The sequence below is a fragment of the Suncus etruscus genome, chromosome 2 (genome assembly GCF_024139225.1).
Source record: "Suncus etruscus isolate mSunEtr1 chromosome 2, mSunEtr1.pri.cur, whole genome shotgun sequence".
Taxonomy (NCBI): domain Eukaryota; kingdom Metazoa; phylum Chordata; class Mammalia; order Eulipotyphla; family Soricidae; genus Suncus; species Suncus etruscus.
In genome coordinates, this window is record NC_064849.1 from 17,589,807 (window position 1) to 17,605,095 (window position 15,289).

Below are 15,289 nucleotides of genomic sequence, written 5' to 3' on the forward strand. Positions count from 1 at the left end.
AAGAAAGAAAAGAAGAAAGAAAGAAAGAAAGAAAGAAAGAAAGAAAGAAAGAAAGAAAGAAAGAAAGAAAGAAAGAAAGAAAGAAAGAAAGAAAGAAAGAAAGAAAGAAAGAAAGAAAGAGAGAGAGAAAAAAAGAAAGAAAAAGAAAAAGAAAAAGAAAAAGGATAACTAAATGTAAAGCAGTTTGGTGGATTACTGGCCTTGAACATCAGTCCTGTATATTTAACTCTGTCTTGCAAAGTGATTATCCAGGCAGCAAGCTAGCCTATTAGTCCCGAGCAAGGGGCTTCTTGGCATATTTTATTTGGCTCCCACTTCTTGGGTAATTTGTCACATTTTACCATATACTTTAAGAAAAAAGGATGAAATATTTATATAACTATGGATCTCAGTGATAACCAATCATTGGACAAGGTCTATTAGTTTGCTCTGTTTCTTTGTATATACATATAAGTGAGGCCATCGGTTTTGTTTCTCTTCTTTGGATTTCAGTTCTCTTAGTATGACTCCCTTCACTTACTCTATATTGTAATGAAAGGCGTGATTTTGTCTTTTTATAAAAAAAACACTTTAAAAAGTTTTAGTCTACTTTGTATATATTTTACTTTTTTTACTTTTTTGTTGTCTGTCATTTGGGGGGGAGCCACCCCCTGGCTGGTGATGCCTCAAAGTAACTTCTGGCTTCTGCCTCAGGAATCACTCCTGGTGGGTGCTCTGGGGACCATATAGGATGCCAGAGATGAAACTTCATGTTGGCATGTTCAAGGCAAGTCCCCTTCCCCTGCTGTACTTCACCCTTAGTCCCTTACTGTTTACATTTTTATCCACTCATATGTCTATGTGTCCTTATATTGTTTCCACTATCATGACTCTAGAAAAAATGACCACAAACAAACAATAAGCATAATTTATTTTCAAATAAATATATGATTTTTTGTTTTTTCTTTTTAGTGATTTTTGTTTTAGGCTGGAGCCCAATGAATAGAATTTACAACATACATACTAGGGCTTAGTATTATTATTCTCTATTATATAACCTCTTTTCCCATTTAATTTTTCTATAGTAGGACAATATAATTTTATCAGTCAGTTTCTATAAACCCATCTTAATTATCTAAATAAGATAATGCATAAATAATATCAAAAAATGAAGATCTCCTTTATTTTCAGAAAGTATAAAAAATGATGTGTGTTGGGCCCCAGAGAGATAGCACAGTGGCGTTTGCCTTGCAAGCAGCCAATCAGGACCAAAGGTGGTTGGTTCGAATCCCGGTTGTCCCATATGTTTCCCCCCGGGCCTGCCAGGAGCTATTTCTGAGCAGACAGCCAGGAGTAACCCCCTGAGCAAATGCCCAGTGTGGCCCAAAACAAAACAAAAAAAAATGATTATGTGTGTCTTAGCAAGCTAGTATTTGTTTTGTGCTGTTTTTGGTGGTAGTGGACAGTCCCAAATAATGCTCAGGAGATGTGGGTATTCTTTTAGAATTTTCAACCAATAGACAGAGTTCTGAATGTAAGGTCCTGTAGTACTAGAAAGGCTCTGAGGTATGGGATTTTTTCTGGCCACCCTGACAGTATACCAAACTGAGAATTCAGACAAGATTCTATAGCATCCTGTCAGACTGTTTTCCACTCTTTTAAAAAATAGGTGTTAGCTTTTACTGCATAGGAGCACTGTTAAGATTCAGGAGAAGGATAACTAATGTTGAGGAAACTTCCATATTCCCTAGCCTGCTCTGCAGATGTGAATCTTCTCGTTTTCTGGTCATTCTATAGCCTTTATTTCTTTGTCTCTGCAATATGTATACTATCATTGGTTTTTACACATCTCTAATTTGAAAGTAATTGGATAGTTACAAATCTTTAATGAAAGCATTTGGATGGTTGGAGATAGAATTTTCTGAACTCCATCAATCATGCTTTTAGGTTATCTCTGATCATCTCTATTTCTCAGGTATTTTCTTCATTATGATAATTGTAATAGATAATAGTAATCAGCCTTCTTCTGCGTACTGAAATTAAATATACATTGAAGATAAGCATTCGCTAAATAGTGACTTGGGTTTGAAATGTAAATAAGGAAAAGGAACAAAAGAGTGATTAGAATAATGGGCAGTGGTGATCAATTTATTCCATGGTATATGTGAGGTGAACATAAGAATTCTGAAGGAGAAATTGTCACTATGGGGAATTTTCAATTAAATGAATTCACACCTAAATGATTAAATTGACATTAATGTTTAACTTCAATGTCATGATATGATTTAGTTTCCCTATAATTCACATTTAACTTATAAAGCTACTTTATAACCTACTAAGGGGTTCCGCTGGATAAAGTTCATTCTTATTTGCCATTCTCTTTATAATTATGACAGCTAATTGCATCAAAGTATGACAATATTCTTCCAGAACATATTTCAAAAGCTAAACTATGTTATTGTCAACAGAACACAGCAAATTAGATGTCTATTGAATTCAAGCTATGATAATATAACTGCAACTGAGTTTATGACACATAATACAGGACCGTCGCTTACTCGTTTGTAACAGTGAAGTACTTCTTCTTTAAAGACAAACTGTGCACCTTCAAAATAAATACCTTCACATTTAATGGATTCTAATTTTATATGTCTGTGCTAATAATCAGTATTAACAAATTTGGCAGTAGTATATTTCTAATGTTCATTATTTTTACTGAGATCTCGAGATTATAAATTAGGTCATTAAATGGACTGCATCTCATAGAATTCAAGGCTGAAAAAATTTACACTTCATATTAATCTCCTACAAATTAAAACTTAGAGGACATTCAGATAATATTAAAATGGGTCATTTATTTCATTGAATTTAATTTATTTTATGGTTTGGGGGAGTTCTACTTATTAGTATATATTAAAGTCTTATTGAATTCACATGGTAATGTGTGACGGGGCCAACATAACTTAAAATATGAATAAAATATGAATAAATAAGTATGAATATGAATATTTTATATTTTGTCATTCTTTAAACTCAGTGGTACTCAGAGCTTCTCTCCAAGCTCCGGGTTGTTTCAGGTAGCGCTTCTTAAAGAACTATATTGTTATTCCAGGACTATTTTCAAGACAAGAGACTTGTACTATCCCTTTGTACTACTCACTCTTTGACCCTTAACTTTTAAATATAAATAATAATTTTCAAGAGGTAAAGAACTAGAATGTTGATACCTCTTTTAGTTATGCATTTATAGTGCATCCATATTTATTAGTAATTAGCATGTATATAATTAGTGTGTAGCTTGAGATTTCTTGTTTGTAAAACCAGTTTATTCTGGTGATCATGTATAAATTTCTCACTGCAGTCAAATTTATCACTATTAATTTTAATAGCAGTTCATTTTTCATGGTGACTGAAATCTAGAAGGCTAGCTATTAGTTCATATTTCTTACTTTTGAATCAAAGTAATCTAGATAATAATTTCCTGTATGTTTAATTTACTCATTTGAATTTACATATTAATAGCATCAAATATTGTATGTCCACTATGTGCTGGTCACTGTACAGAGTATTGTATCTTACATAGAAAGCTCATTCTAAGATCCACAACACAGCCCTAGAAGAATCTCTCAAATTTCACAATTGCTATGCCTATTTCACAGATGAGGAAACTTTTTTTAAAAGGTTTAGTCACTGTGCCCATGGGCTATACTGGTGTGAAGCAGTGTGTGTAGATGTCTAACATTTATCTTTTGTATTGTGGTGAGTTGGTATTTTTGGGGGGAGAGTATGATTTTGGGAGGCCATGACTGTCTCAGGGGACATATAGGATGCCAGTGATAGAACACAGGTCTATCCCCAGATCTGCTGCGTGCAAGGCAAATGCCCTACCACTGTGCCTATCACTCTGGCCCCTTGTATTACAGGTTTAACCACTATTGTGTATTGTATAAAATTGTTTAGAGGAGATTTCAGGACTGTGTCAAAAATGTGGAAAATAAATCACAATCAAGTAAACAGAGATAAATTTTTTTTCCTTTACAAGCACAAAAAATGCTGTGTGATGAAAGAAAATTACTTTGCTATTTAATTATTATTTTAATTGTTTTATTTGCATGCTTACAAGGTTGTTCATAATACAGTTGAAATTTTTGTCAGTTACAAAATTATTCATGATGAGTTTAAATCATACAATGTATAACACCTGTCACTAGTGAACATTTCTCATCAAAAATACCTTGTTTCCCTTGCACCCTCCCCCTGCCTGAATTCTGCACTTTCTGACTCTGGGCTAGACATCTGAAATAAATCAAAAAATTAGTTTTTAAATTTAAATTTAAATATTGTTTTTCCTATAAAAATAAAACTTCTATATAAAATTTTCTCTATATAAATAAAACTTCTCTATAAAAATAAAAATAAAGCCGGAGAGATAGCATGAAGGTAGGGTGTTTGCCTTGCATGCATAAAGACGGTGGTTCGAATCTCAGCATCCCATATGGTCCTCCGAACCTGCCAGGAGCTATTTCTGACCATAGAGTCAGGAGTAACCCCTGAGCACTGCCGGGTATGATCCCCCCCCCCCAAAATAAAATAAAATAAAACATGCAAGAAGCAGGCTTTTATATATATGACTATATATTTATATATATAGCTAATAATTTGAATCATTAAGTATTTTAAAGAAAAATTAACGCACTAATAAAATGGATAGAATTTTAAACACTTAATCCTAGAAGTTAAATTTTAAGCATCAAAAATCTCAATCTTTGGCATTTACTTTATGAGACTTTATCATTTATTTTATGTTTTAGAGCATATTTATCAATCTTTATTTTTTTTCTGAGTCATGATGTATGTTTTGAAACCTACTCTTTTACTCTACTAATAAGTCAATTGAATATTTCCTTCTCCTTTATAAAAGACTGTGGGCTTTAGAAAAACAAATGCTAAATTACTGAACTCCAGTTCCCTATTTTTAAAATGAATAAAATAACAACATTTTATGTAAAATAATGTCATTCTTTTCATTTATTTTTCTAAATTATTATTGATTGGTATAGCCAAAAATAGATTTATATTTATTTAATTAAAGAACAATGTTTTGCAAAGTTATTTATAGTTGTGTTTTAGAGAGATCATATTTCAACATCAATCCCACCAATGTCAACTCCTTACACCAATGTTTCATAGTCCTATTCCCAACCCCATACCTACTCCACCCTCCTCCCACAGCCTGCCACCTTCACAGTTACATTACTGTTGTTGAATCTGTGCTTTGGAATGTATAACTATACAGTTCTTCCATGCCACCAGTATGACAGAATTTCCAACTCCTGTTTCCCCCATTACTTCCTTTTCTCATCTTTCTTTTTGCCTTAATTTATTCTATTCTCTCCTCCCGAGCCTCTGGGGTAAAGGATGCTCTAGAGCTCTCCTTTTACTATATTACATTTCTTCATCCAGGTATTTATATACCTCGGATAAATGAGATCTTGTGCATGATTTTCTATTTCTGGCTTACTTATTCAACATATCTTCCAGTTCCAAACAAAACATAATTTTTAAAAACAATTTTTCCTCTGCATAATATTCTATTGTGTACCACATCTCATCCGTTCTTCTGCAATTTGACACTTAGATTGATTCCATATCTTAGATATTGTAATCATTGCAGTAATAAATAATGATATATGATTTATTTATTATATGGTAGAATTTATATATTTTTGAAAGCTTTTATACCCCAAAGTGAAATTGCTGGTCATATGCAGCTCGATTCTAAGTGTACTGAGAGTTTTCATGTTTTCCACAGGGTTAAACCAGATAACCTACCAACAGTGAACAATTTTTTCTTTTTCACCACATCCCTGATAGCAGAGAGTGTTCTGATTATTTTTAATATGTGCCATAATCACTAGTGTGAAATGATAAATAATTTTTGATTTGTATATCTCTAATGTTAAATGATACTGAGTCCTCTACTATGCACCTACTGGTGATCTGATTTTCTTCCTTTGAGAAGTGTCTGTTTATTCTCTATTCTTTTTTAATACAATATCTTCATTCAAGCACCACAATTACAAACATGTTTGTAGTTGGGTTTCAGTCATAAAAAGTAAAACCTCTACAGGCTGGAGCCGTCGCGAGAGAGGTAAAGCATCTGTCTGCCGTGCCCGTGCTAGCCTAGGATGGACCACAGTTAGATGCCCTGGCGTCCCATATGGTTCCCCACGCTAGAATCAATTTCTGAGCACAGAGCCAGGAACATCACCGGGTGTGGCCCAAAAAACAAACAAACAAAAAAGGTAAAACTCTTCACCAGTGTAACTTTTCCCACACCGATGCTCCCACCTCTGCCTGTCTTGAGATAGGCATTCTATCCTCTCACTCACTACCATTGTCATGATAGTTGTTAGTGTTGTTATTTCTCTAACTGTGCTCACCAATCTTTGTGGTAAGCATCCTTTTCAGGGCCAGTTCTTCCAGCCCTCATATTGTCTCTTGATATTATTAACATAATATCTTTTTATTATTTTGTTTTTCTTAAAACTTTTGGTTTTTTTCTTAAATCTTTTGTTTTGTTTTGTTTTTTGTTTTTCTTAAATCTCACAGATGAGTGAGAATTTTCTGTGCCTATCTCTCTCCCTCTGACTTATTTCACTCAAAATAATAGTTTCTATATCCATCCATGTATAGGAAAATTTCATGACTTAATTTTTCTGATGGCTACATAGCATTCCATTGTGTATATGTATCACAGTTTCTTTAGCTACTCATCTGTTGTTGGGCATCTAGGTTGTTTCCAGATTCTGGCTATTGTAAATAGGGCTGCAATGAATATAATTCAATTCCACTTGTATGGACTCTGATATCCCAGATTACTTCCTATTTTAGTTGGTTAAATTGTTTTTTCAAAAATTGCACTATTTCAGCGGCCGTTTCATAGAGCAATTGATTTAAGTTCCTCATCAATTAATCTTGAGGCTTTATTAGAGCTCTATGATTTTCCAGGATTAGTGTCCCTACCTGTCTGAGATGGGAATTTCTTTGTTTATCTATTGTTATCTATTTTAAAGATGCTATGATTTGAGCTTCAAATTTTCAGTTTCCTATATCTGGTCTGTTTTGTTACGTCAGCTCCCATTCTCTTTATAATCTGTTAATCTAACAACCAACATTGTTCAAAGTTGAAGGTGGAAGTTTAAGAAAGTGATATTGTCATGACTAGGCATAAAAATTCATGCATTGTGGATTCTGAGAGAATACGAGGAATTTCTCAGACTAGAAGACCCAGGGAAAGCTAAAGAGGCAACTGGACAGGAAGATAGTAGGAGGCTATTGTGCATCTAGATGACAAAAGAAACCAGTGGCAGCATTATGGGTCCTTAGAGGTATGTCTAAGTTGGATGAGTAGAAACTGGGGGCTTCCTTGGTACAGAAGAACCAAGGATATTCCTCTTTTTAAAAATTTTTTACAAATATAGAAAATGTTATAGATTTTGTTTAAAAAATATTTTTAGGGCCGGAGCAATGGCACAAGAGGTAAGGCATCTGCCTTGCCCATGCTAGCCTAAGACCCACCACGGTTTGATCCCCTGGTATCCCATAAGGTCCCCCCAAGCCAGGAGTGATTTCTGAGTGCATAGCCAGGAGTAACCCCTGAGCATCACCGGGTATGGCCCCCCCAAAAATAATTATTTTTAAAATCATTTCAGCTTTATAGGATTATATGAAGCACAAAAGAAAAAGCCAATATTTATATCATATTTTGTCAGAAAAATTTATAAAAAAATAAGACTCATTTAAACCTTATATAATATCAGTAGTTTGCTGTATCTTTCCAGCTACTATTCTCTACACCTGTTCATATAGACATTTATTTAAGAATGTTTATTGGTGTTGTGTTTTGATTATAAAATATGGTACCAACTTACGTATGCTAATTATTACATTCATATAATACCTCCTGGGAGGCATCATCTCATAATAATATAGGCAGATATATCTTATTTTTAATATTCTCAAACTATTCTATTATTTTTTCGAAGAGCAAGGTGTTGCAGACTTCACATGCCACATTTTGAGCACAAGAGAGGGAGGTAATGATTTACTAGTCATTAGAACATAGAAACTAGTGTCTTACAGAATTTTAGATGACTTTTATAAATCAAGTTCAACCAAATCATGAATTTTCATCTATTTTAATAATGGTTTTCATTATGAAATATTTAATTAGCAAATCATTTTATTATTCTAGTTGATATCCTTTAAATTGTAGAAAGGGTAGATATGATTGTTTTCATTTATTAGGCTCTTTTATTAATTTTACATTGCCCATGTCTCTCCTTTGCCAGTTTAATAGTTATCTTTTTTCTATATTTTACTTGCTCCATCATATTAATAGCAGTATCACTATGACTATGCATACATATATACACACATGTATGAATATTGCATCTATTTTTCTAGTGTTTTGTTTTTACTTTAAATGATAGAGTTATTTTATTTTAAATTTTACCATCTTATTGTGTTTGTTTGTTTTGTTTTTTTAGTTTGGGGGTTGTACCCAGTGGCTCTCAGGGCCTACTCCTGGCTCTGTGCTCAGAAATCACTCCTGACAGGCTCGGGGGACCATATGGAATGCCTGAGATTTAACCGGGTCCATCCTGGGTCAGCCACGTGCAAGACAAATGCCCTACCGCTGTACTATCTCTCTGACTCCAAGTTTTTCCATCACTAGGATTTAAAAAAATATTTAAAGTGGGGGCCGGGCGGGTGGCGCTTAAAGGTAAGGTGCCTGCCTTGCCTGCGCTAGCCTTGGACGGACCGCGGTTCGATCCCCCGGTATCCCATATGGTCCCCCAAGCCAGGAGCAACTTCTGAGCACATAGCCAGGAGTAACCCCTGAGCGTTACCGGGTGTGGCCCAAAAACCAAAAAAAAAAAAAAAATTTAAAGTGTTGTGATTCATAAAATTATTCATCGTTGAGTTTTAGACATAACAATGTTTTAGCACCAATCCCACCACCAGTGTCAATGTCATCAATATTCGTCAATGTCCCAAAGTCCATCCCATACCTTCCTGCCTACCCCTGCCTACCATCATAGCAGGCGTTTAACAGTAATGAGGAAAATACCTCAAGTTTTCAAAAATTAAAATTAAATGTAACATTACCTGGGTCATAAAATTCTAACAGTTTATTTTTAGACCCTTGTTTTTGAAATTATCTGATTATGGTTTTTAGATTAAGAAATTTTCATATAACCCTTTGCAATCTTTTCTTACATAATTAACAACCATTACTATGACTCATAGCCTCACTCTTCTGTTACTAATCATTAACCTTTTGGGAAAGAATATTTTAACAATTTTCAAGTGTTTTCTCTAAATGATTACAACATATTCATCTAAGTAATGTTTTCTCTAAATGATTACAACATATTCTTCTGTTATTAATCACTAACCTTTTGGGAAAGAATATTTTAACAATTATTCACGAGTTTTCTCCAAATAATTACAACATATTCTTCTGCATAATGTATACTTCATTTCAGAGTATTCAAGAAAAAATTTTATTGCCATAATATAGTCTATTAATTCTAAATCAGATGTTCTTAGACTCATATCAAGAAAAAAAACATTATCCAGAATAACAGTCATTATCAAAATTTTGACTTTAATCTTTATTTTTGGTGTGACTCCCTAGTTTCAGCTACAATTATATGCTTTTCATTTTGATTTTCTATTTATTCTTTAGATTTCTCTTTTCCATTTCCTTTTCCTCTGTTCTCATAATACCATGACAGTTACTATCACTTAGTCATAAAATAATTACTTTCACTGCTTGCTACATCATGCCCAAGATCTGAATACCCAAACTGCCAAAATGGCTGATGTTGCTTTTTTCCATTTCTGAAGAGGCTACAAGAAGTTATTCTTCAATTTAAAAAAAAAAGCTGCTATAATAGCCTTGATAATCACTTAATAACAGATATTTTCCAAAACCTCTTGATATATCAAAACTACACTGCTTTTTATAACATCCCCTTCTTTTACTTTCTGAAACTTACATCATTTTCATGTTTTTATGTAATTTATTGCCAGTTCTACTAAGATGTAAATTTGAAAACAGCAGCAACTATATCTGTTTTATTTAACCATATATAAACTTCTCTTAGCACATAGCATAAACAGGGTATACTCTTTTCTACATATTTCTATTATTTATTTTGTGGTTTGGGGGTCACAACTTGACTATACTCATATCTTACTTCTGACTGTGTTAGGGGTCACTTATGGTAGAACTAAATGGACCAGGTGGTGCCAAGGATTAAATAGTGTTGATGGCCTGCCAAGTAATTGACTGTACTATCACTCTAACCCTATTTATTTAAATTTTATTTTTATTTCATTTTGTTATTATAAGTCATTTAATAACTAGTTTGCACACTTATTATTGAAAGATTATTGAGTTGGTGGGTTTGCAGTAGTTGATTAATATAAATTACTCATTTCTGGTAAAAATTTTTGTGGTAATTTTTATTATATCAACTCTTGTCATTTATTTTATGAATATTTTACAGCAAATTTACAAATGATTAAAATGTTAAGATGAAATAGTAAATTGGATTGAAGCCTTTGGTATACATTTGACTTCTTAATTCAGTTCTCTTTATTTTGCCTGAACACAGCTATTAGAATGAATTGGATATTGCAACCCCATTTAGTTCTATATACTTATGATATCTGTAGGTTATACTAAAAGCATACATCAAGTAAATGCCAACTTTCTCCCCTAAAGGTAATGTCTAACTTAAAAGCAAATGCTATGATCCTGAGAAGCTAAGCAGAAAACAGTAGCTAGAAGACTGGAAAAGTAAAAGGGTTATAATTGAAAATCATAATCTAAAATGAGATGAATATTGATGCATGCAGTTGCAGGAGCTACTGAAAAGCTATCTTTTCTAAGTAAATGTGAATAAAATATTGAATGCTTTGAATGAATTTTCCCCAAATTATATTAAGTGCATCTCTTCTAACCTTAAGCACTACTTCCAGAAGAAAAAGAAATTCTTCCATGAAAGCATTAAGTTCAAGAAGAGACATGCTATAACATCTTTCCAGCCCTAAAGTCTATACTTCTCTTCATATAAAGCTTGTAGTTTCTCAGATACATTTTTCATGATCAATACTTTTTTTCAATGTTTTAAGGATTACATTTTCCTTCTTTGTTGAAGAGTATTGCATTGATTTTTAAAGAGATATTCTTGAGTTTCTATACATTTTTTAAAGACAGATCACCTAAAAGTCAATATATTTGCACTTTATTATCAATTCAAAAATATAAGAATAATCATCTCTTAATGTCTAAAGATACTTTTTATCATAGCACTTGCATTATAGTCAAAATTATCTAACTGTTAATATGCTAATAATAATGTGATAAGAGTAGCTATCCAAGAAAATATTTGACATAAATTGTTTGCCTAATATTATTTTTATGACTATGCTGAAATTAATTTGATATATATTAAGGTTTTATTATTTTAACCATATACTTCTTTCTGTATTTAAGAGCTTATGTTGCTCCTGTAATTTAATATATTCTTTATATTTTAAATTAGCCAAAGGAATTTTTAGACAAATTGGTTATAGCAATTGGTAAGGGATATTTGATAAAGCACAACTGCTTTTTGTGGGGTTTGGGGTATGAAAGTTTTGTGTAGTGTCAGTGACCTCAATAAAAGTTTTATTGAGCTCATATTTCATTAAGTAACTTTCTGTAGCAGTAAGGATTATTTGATTGTTTTATAAAATTAGCGCAATAGTATAACCAAATGTAAAGTATTTAACTTTTAATATATATATTCTGTTCATAATACATATTTTATTAATATATAACCACATATTTTATAGAATAAAAATTAGAAAACTAGAAAATATAGAAAACATTGTCTTATTGACCTATTAGTCTTTGCCATATAATGAATTTATTTGATCTAACTTGAAAATTGAAACATGGGAAAATAATGTACTTCATAAAACTTAAAAGGTTGGGGCTGGAGGAGGCAGCTCATCCAGGACGCACCACAGTTCCATCCCCCTGCGTCCATATGGTCCCCAAGTCAAGAGCAATTTCTGAGTGCATAGCCAGTAGTAACCCCTAAGCGTCAACAGGTGTGGCCCAAAAATTAAAAATCAAAACAAAACAAAAAACCAAACAAATAAACAAACAAAAACCTTAAAATGTTATTTGGATACTAAGTTACAAAAATACATCCAGCACTGCTCCAGGCTTACTCCTGGTAAAGTTCAAGGACTATATTGGTTGGTGTTCAGGACTGGCTGAACAAGCAACAGCTGTATGTGAGAAAAGTGCCTTACTTAACCTCTCTACTAGCTCTCTGGACCTTAAAATAGTGGAATCTTTATTTCTACCACCAATAATATTTTTCATCACAATATTATCACAATATTCTTCTATGTAGCTTTCTTTCTTACCATAGAAAATGTGTAAATAAAATATCTTAAAGAATGTATATTATTTATAAAAATTATGCTAACAAATTGATATTTTTTTATCTTAGTCATATTCCTGGTTATGATGCAATAATAGATGCTTTTTGTTTTAGGTTTCCTCAAGAACTGAACATGGGAAAAATCAGTGCTGAAATCATGTGGGCCCTTTTTGCTCAGGATATGAAATATGCACTAGAAGGTAATTACATAAGCTAATTTTTATTGTACCATATGTTTCAGGTAAGTTGAGATTCAGTATTTCTCATTTGAAATGAATATACTTGATTCACCAAAATACTATTGTAATGATTTGAATTCTAAATATATCTCTACTTTGTATAAAGATAAAAAATACAAAGTTTTTCAAATACCCATAGAAGTTAATTAATTTTTAGCAGGTTGTATAACTTGTAGTATAATAGTAGTATTTAACCTACAGGATATTAGTCAGAAGTCAGAATACTTTAACATAGGTTCTTATCAAATGTGTTGAAATTTGTGGTGCATATATTTGTGTGGAGTCGGATATTTAAAAGGCTCTACAGTATTCTTAGCAATTACACTTATGCAATGTAAATAAAAGGTGAACTCTATAACCCAGTTAAACAATCCTACAAGTATTTGCATAATATAGTATTATATTTAGAGTTGAAAATATATTTTAAACCATCCAATTTCCTCTCCCTTAGAATTAGAAGTTTTCTATGTGCCATTACTGAGAAAATATAATCGATTCCTAAAATGCTACATAGCCATCACTCTACTCAGGATAGTCAATAAATATGTCAATGAACAAGAACATGAACATGAACAGTGAACATGGTCTCTATCGTCAACAAGACTGTGCTGATGGTTACAAGTGTAAAAACAATTTCAAAATGAGTCATAAGAGCTAATAGTTTGGGAAGTTAATGGTGCTGTAATAGAGTAAAAGCATCTGTATCAAGCAAGATTAGGACACAATATAAGAAATGACTTACATTCAGAAAATTCCTTGGAAAGAATGCTGTCTTGGCAAAAGATGTGAAGTATAAGTGAAAATTATGTCTGGGAATAAAGATGCAATAAAGACACTAAAATATATTGCTTGGTATTACTGAGAAGTAAATATTTGATTGCGTTTAGAGTTGAATTGTAGACGTAACACCCACAAATGGAGAGATTTGTCTAAACTTTAAATTATATCAGAACCAAATATTCCTGAGAATTGTTCATATAGCATATTCAATTCTAGTCCTTAGACAGCTATAGCTGAAATCAGTGGGCTGGAGAAAGAATTCAGCATAAACTATATTTGTAGAAAGGAAGTGAAAAATAAGAAAGCTGGAATGTGGGGTATTTTATGAAGGTTCCCTGGGAACAATTTACATTTCATTTAGGAAAATTTCTTTGTAATATTACCTATCGATTTTACTCCTTAAACTATATTTCATTCAGCAGTGTATACTTACATTATAATAAAATGTTTCATCTCCTTTTTATTAATAAGCTCTGATTCTCTTCATTTATCTTTATGTCTGCCTCCCAGCAACCACAGCCATAATATGTTTATTGTTTGAATCCTTTGTTATTATTGCATACCCAAGATCATTCCTGCCAATAAGCACTTGCTCTTCCAAATTAGAGCTAGCTTCACTTCATTGCTTTAGAACTGAAACTTCCCCAGGAATAAATATACTTTAATTCTCTATTATTTAAAAGGTATAAGCTCATTATTGCTCTTACTTTGTGCATTTACATCTGTTATTTTATCACATTTCAACTTCATTATATAAGTTTTTGGGCTTTCATATTCAACAATAAAACTATCGCCTAGGATGATACCTAGAAATTGATCCTAACATATTGTTGAATAATTACTTTAATGAGTAGTCATAATTTGACCAATTAATGAAGAGGATAGTTGAGAAAATGTTGGCTTATGATCATTTTTCTGTGTGATTTGGTCATATTTCAAGAGATTGGCACCTTTGTATTCCATTGGTCTCCCTTATGAAACGAATATTTTTTCCTTGATCAGAGAAATGGCTAATGGACAAGGTAGTTCTGATAACAGTTCAGAGATTTGTGATTATCTAGAGCCACTCCATAGTGGCATTGCTTGCCCACACACAATTGTTTGGGCAGGGCCTTTATCTTTGTTCGTTAAGTGATATTTGTGTAATTATTATAACTGTAGTTTTATATTACCTTAATTTCTTTAAAAAAATTATAGAGCCTGCAAGGTGCTTGCCTTGCCTGTGACCAAACTGAGTTGGATTCTCAGCATCCCAGATGGTTCTGTAAGCTCCACTGGGAGTAATTCCTAAATACAGAGCAAGGTGATGGAAGGGGACCAGATGGGATGACAAACTGAACTCAGGTTGGCGACATACAAGTCAAGCACCCTACTTCTATATTCTCTTCAGTTCTAAGCAAGAATTTCTTTTAAAGAAATGTCCCATTTGACTTTGTTAAAAAAGTTACTGGGATAATTCACATACTACAAAGTTCACCTGTGTACAATATACAGTTTAATAATTTTATATTTGAATATTTATATAAATTTTAATGTATTATAACACTTAGATTGCAGTTCAAGTTCTATGTATTTTGTTCTTCTTATCAGATGAGAAGTTCTTTTTTGTGGAAAGATTGAGAATGCTACTAACCTTTCATGTATCAGTATAAAATTTGATAATTTTTCAACACATTAACCTACAGTTTTACTTCTGTAATCTTGATACAAAAATGCACACTTTATTCAGTTTTTGTAAGGGAAAAAATCATACATGCATAGGCAAAATGTAGA

The 15,289-nt window shown here is 32.4% G+C and overlaps 1 protein-coding gene across 1 annotated transcript in view; it reads left to right on the forward strand.

Moving 5' to 3' along the window:
- UNC13C (unc-13 homolog C) overlaps positions 1-15,289 on the forward strand; it is a 278,305-nt gene that overhangs the window by 153,359 nt on the left and 109,657 nt on the right. The window contains exon 14 of the mRNA XM_049768904.1: positions 12,612-12,697. Coding sequence (XP_049624861.1) covers positions 12,612-12,697 — 86 coding nt within the window. The remainder of the gene's footprint in view (positions 1-12,611; positions 12,698-15,289) is intronic.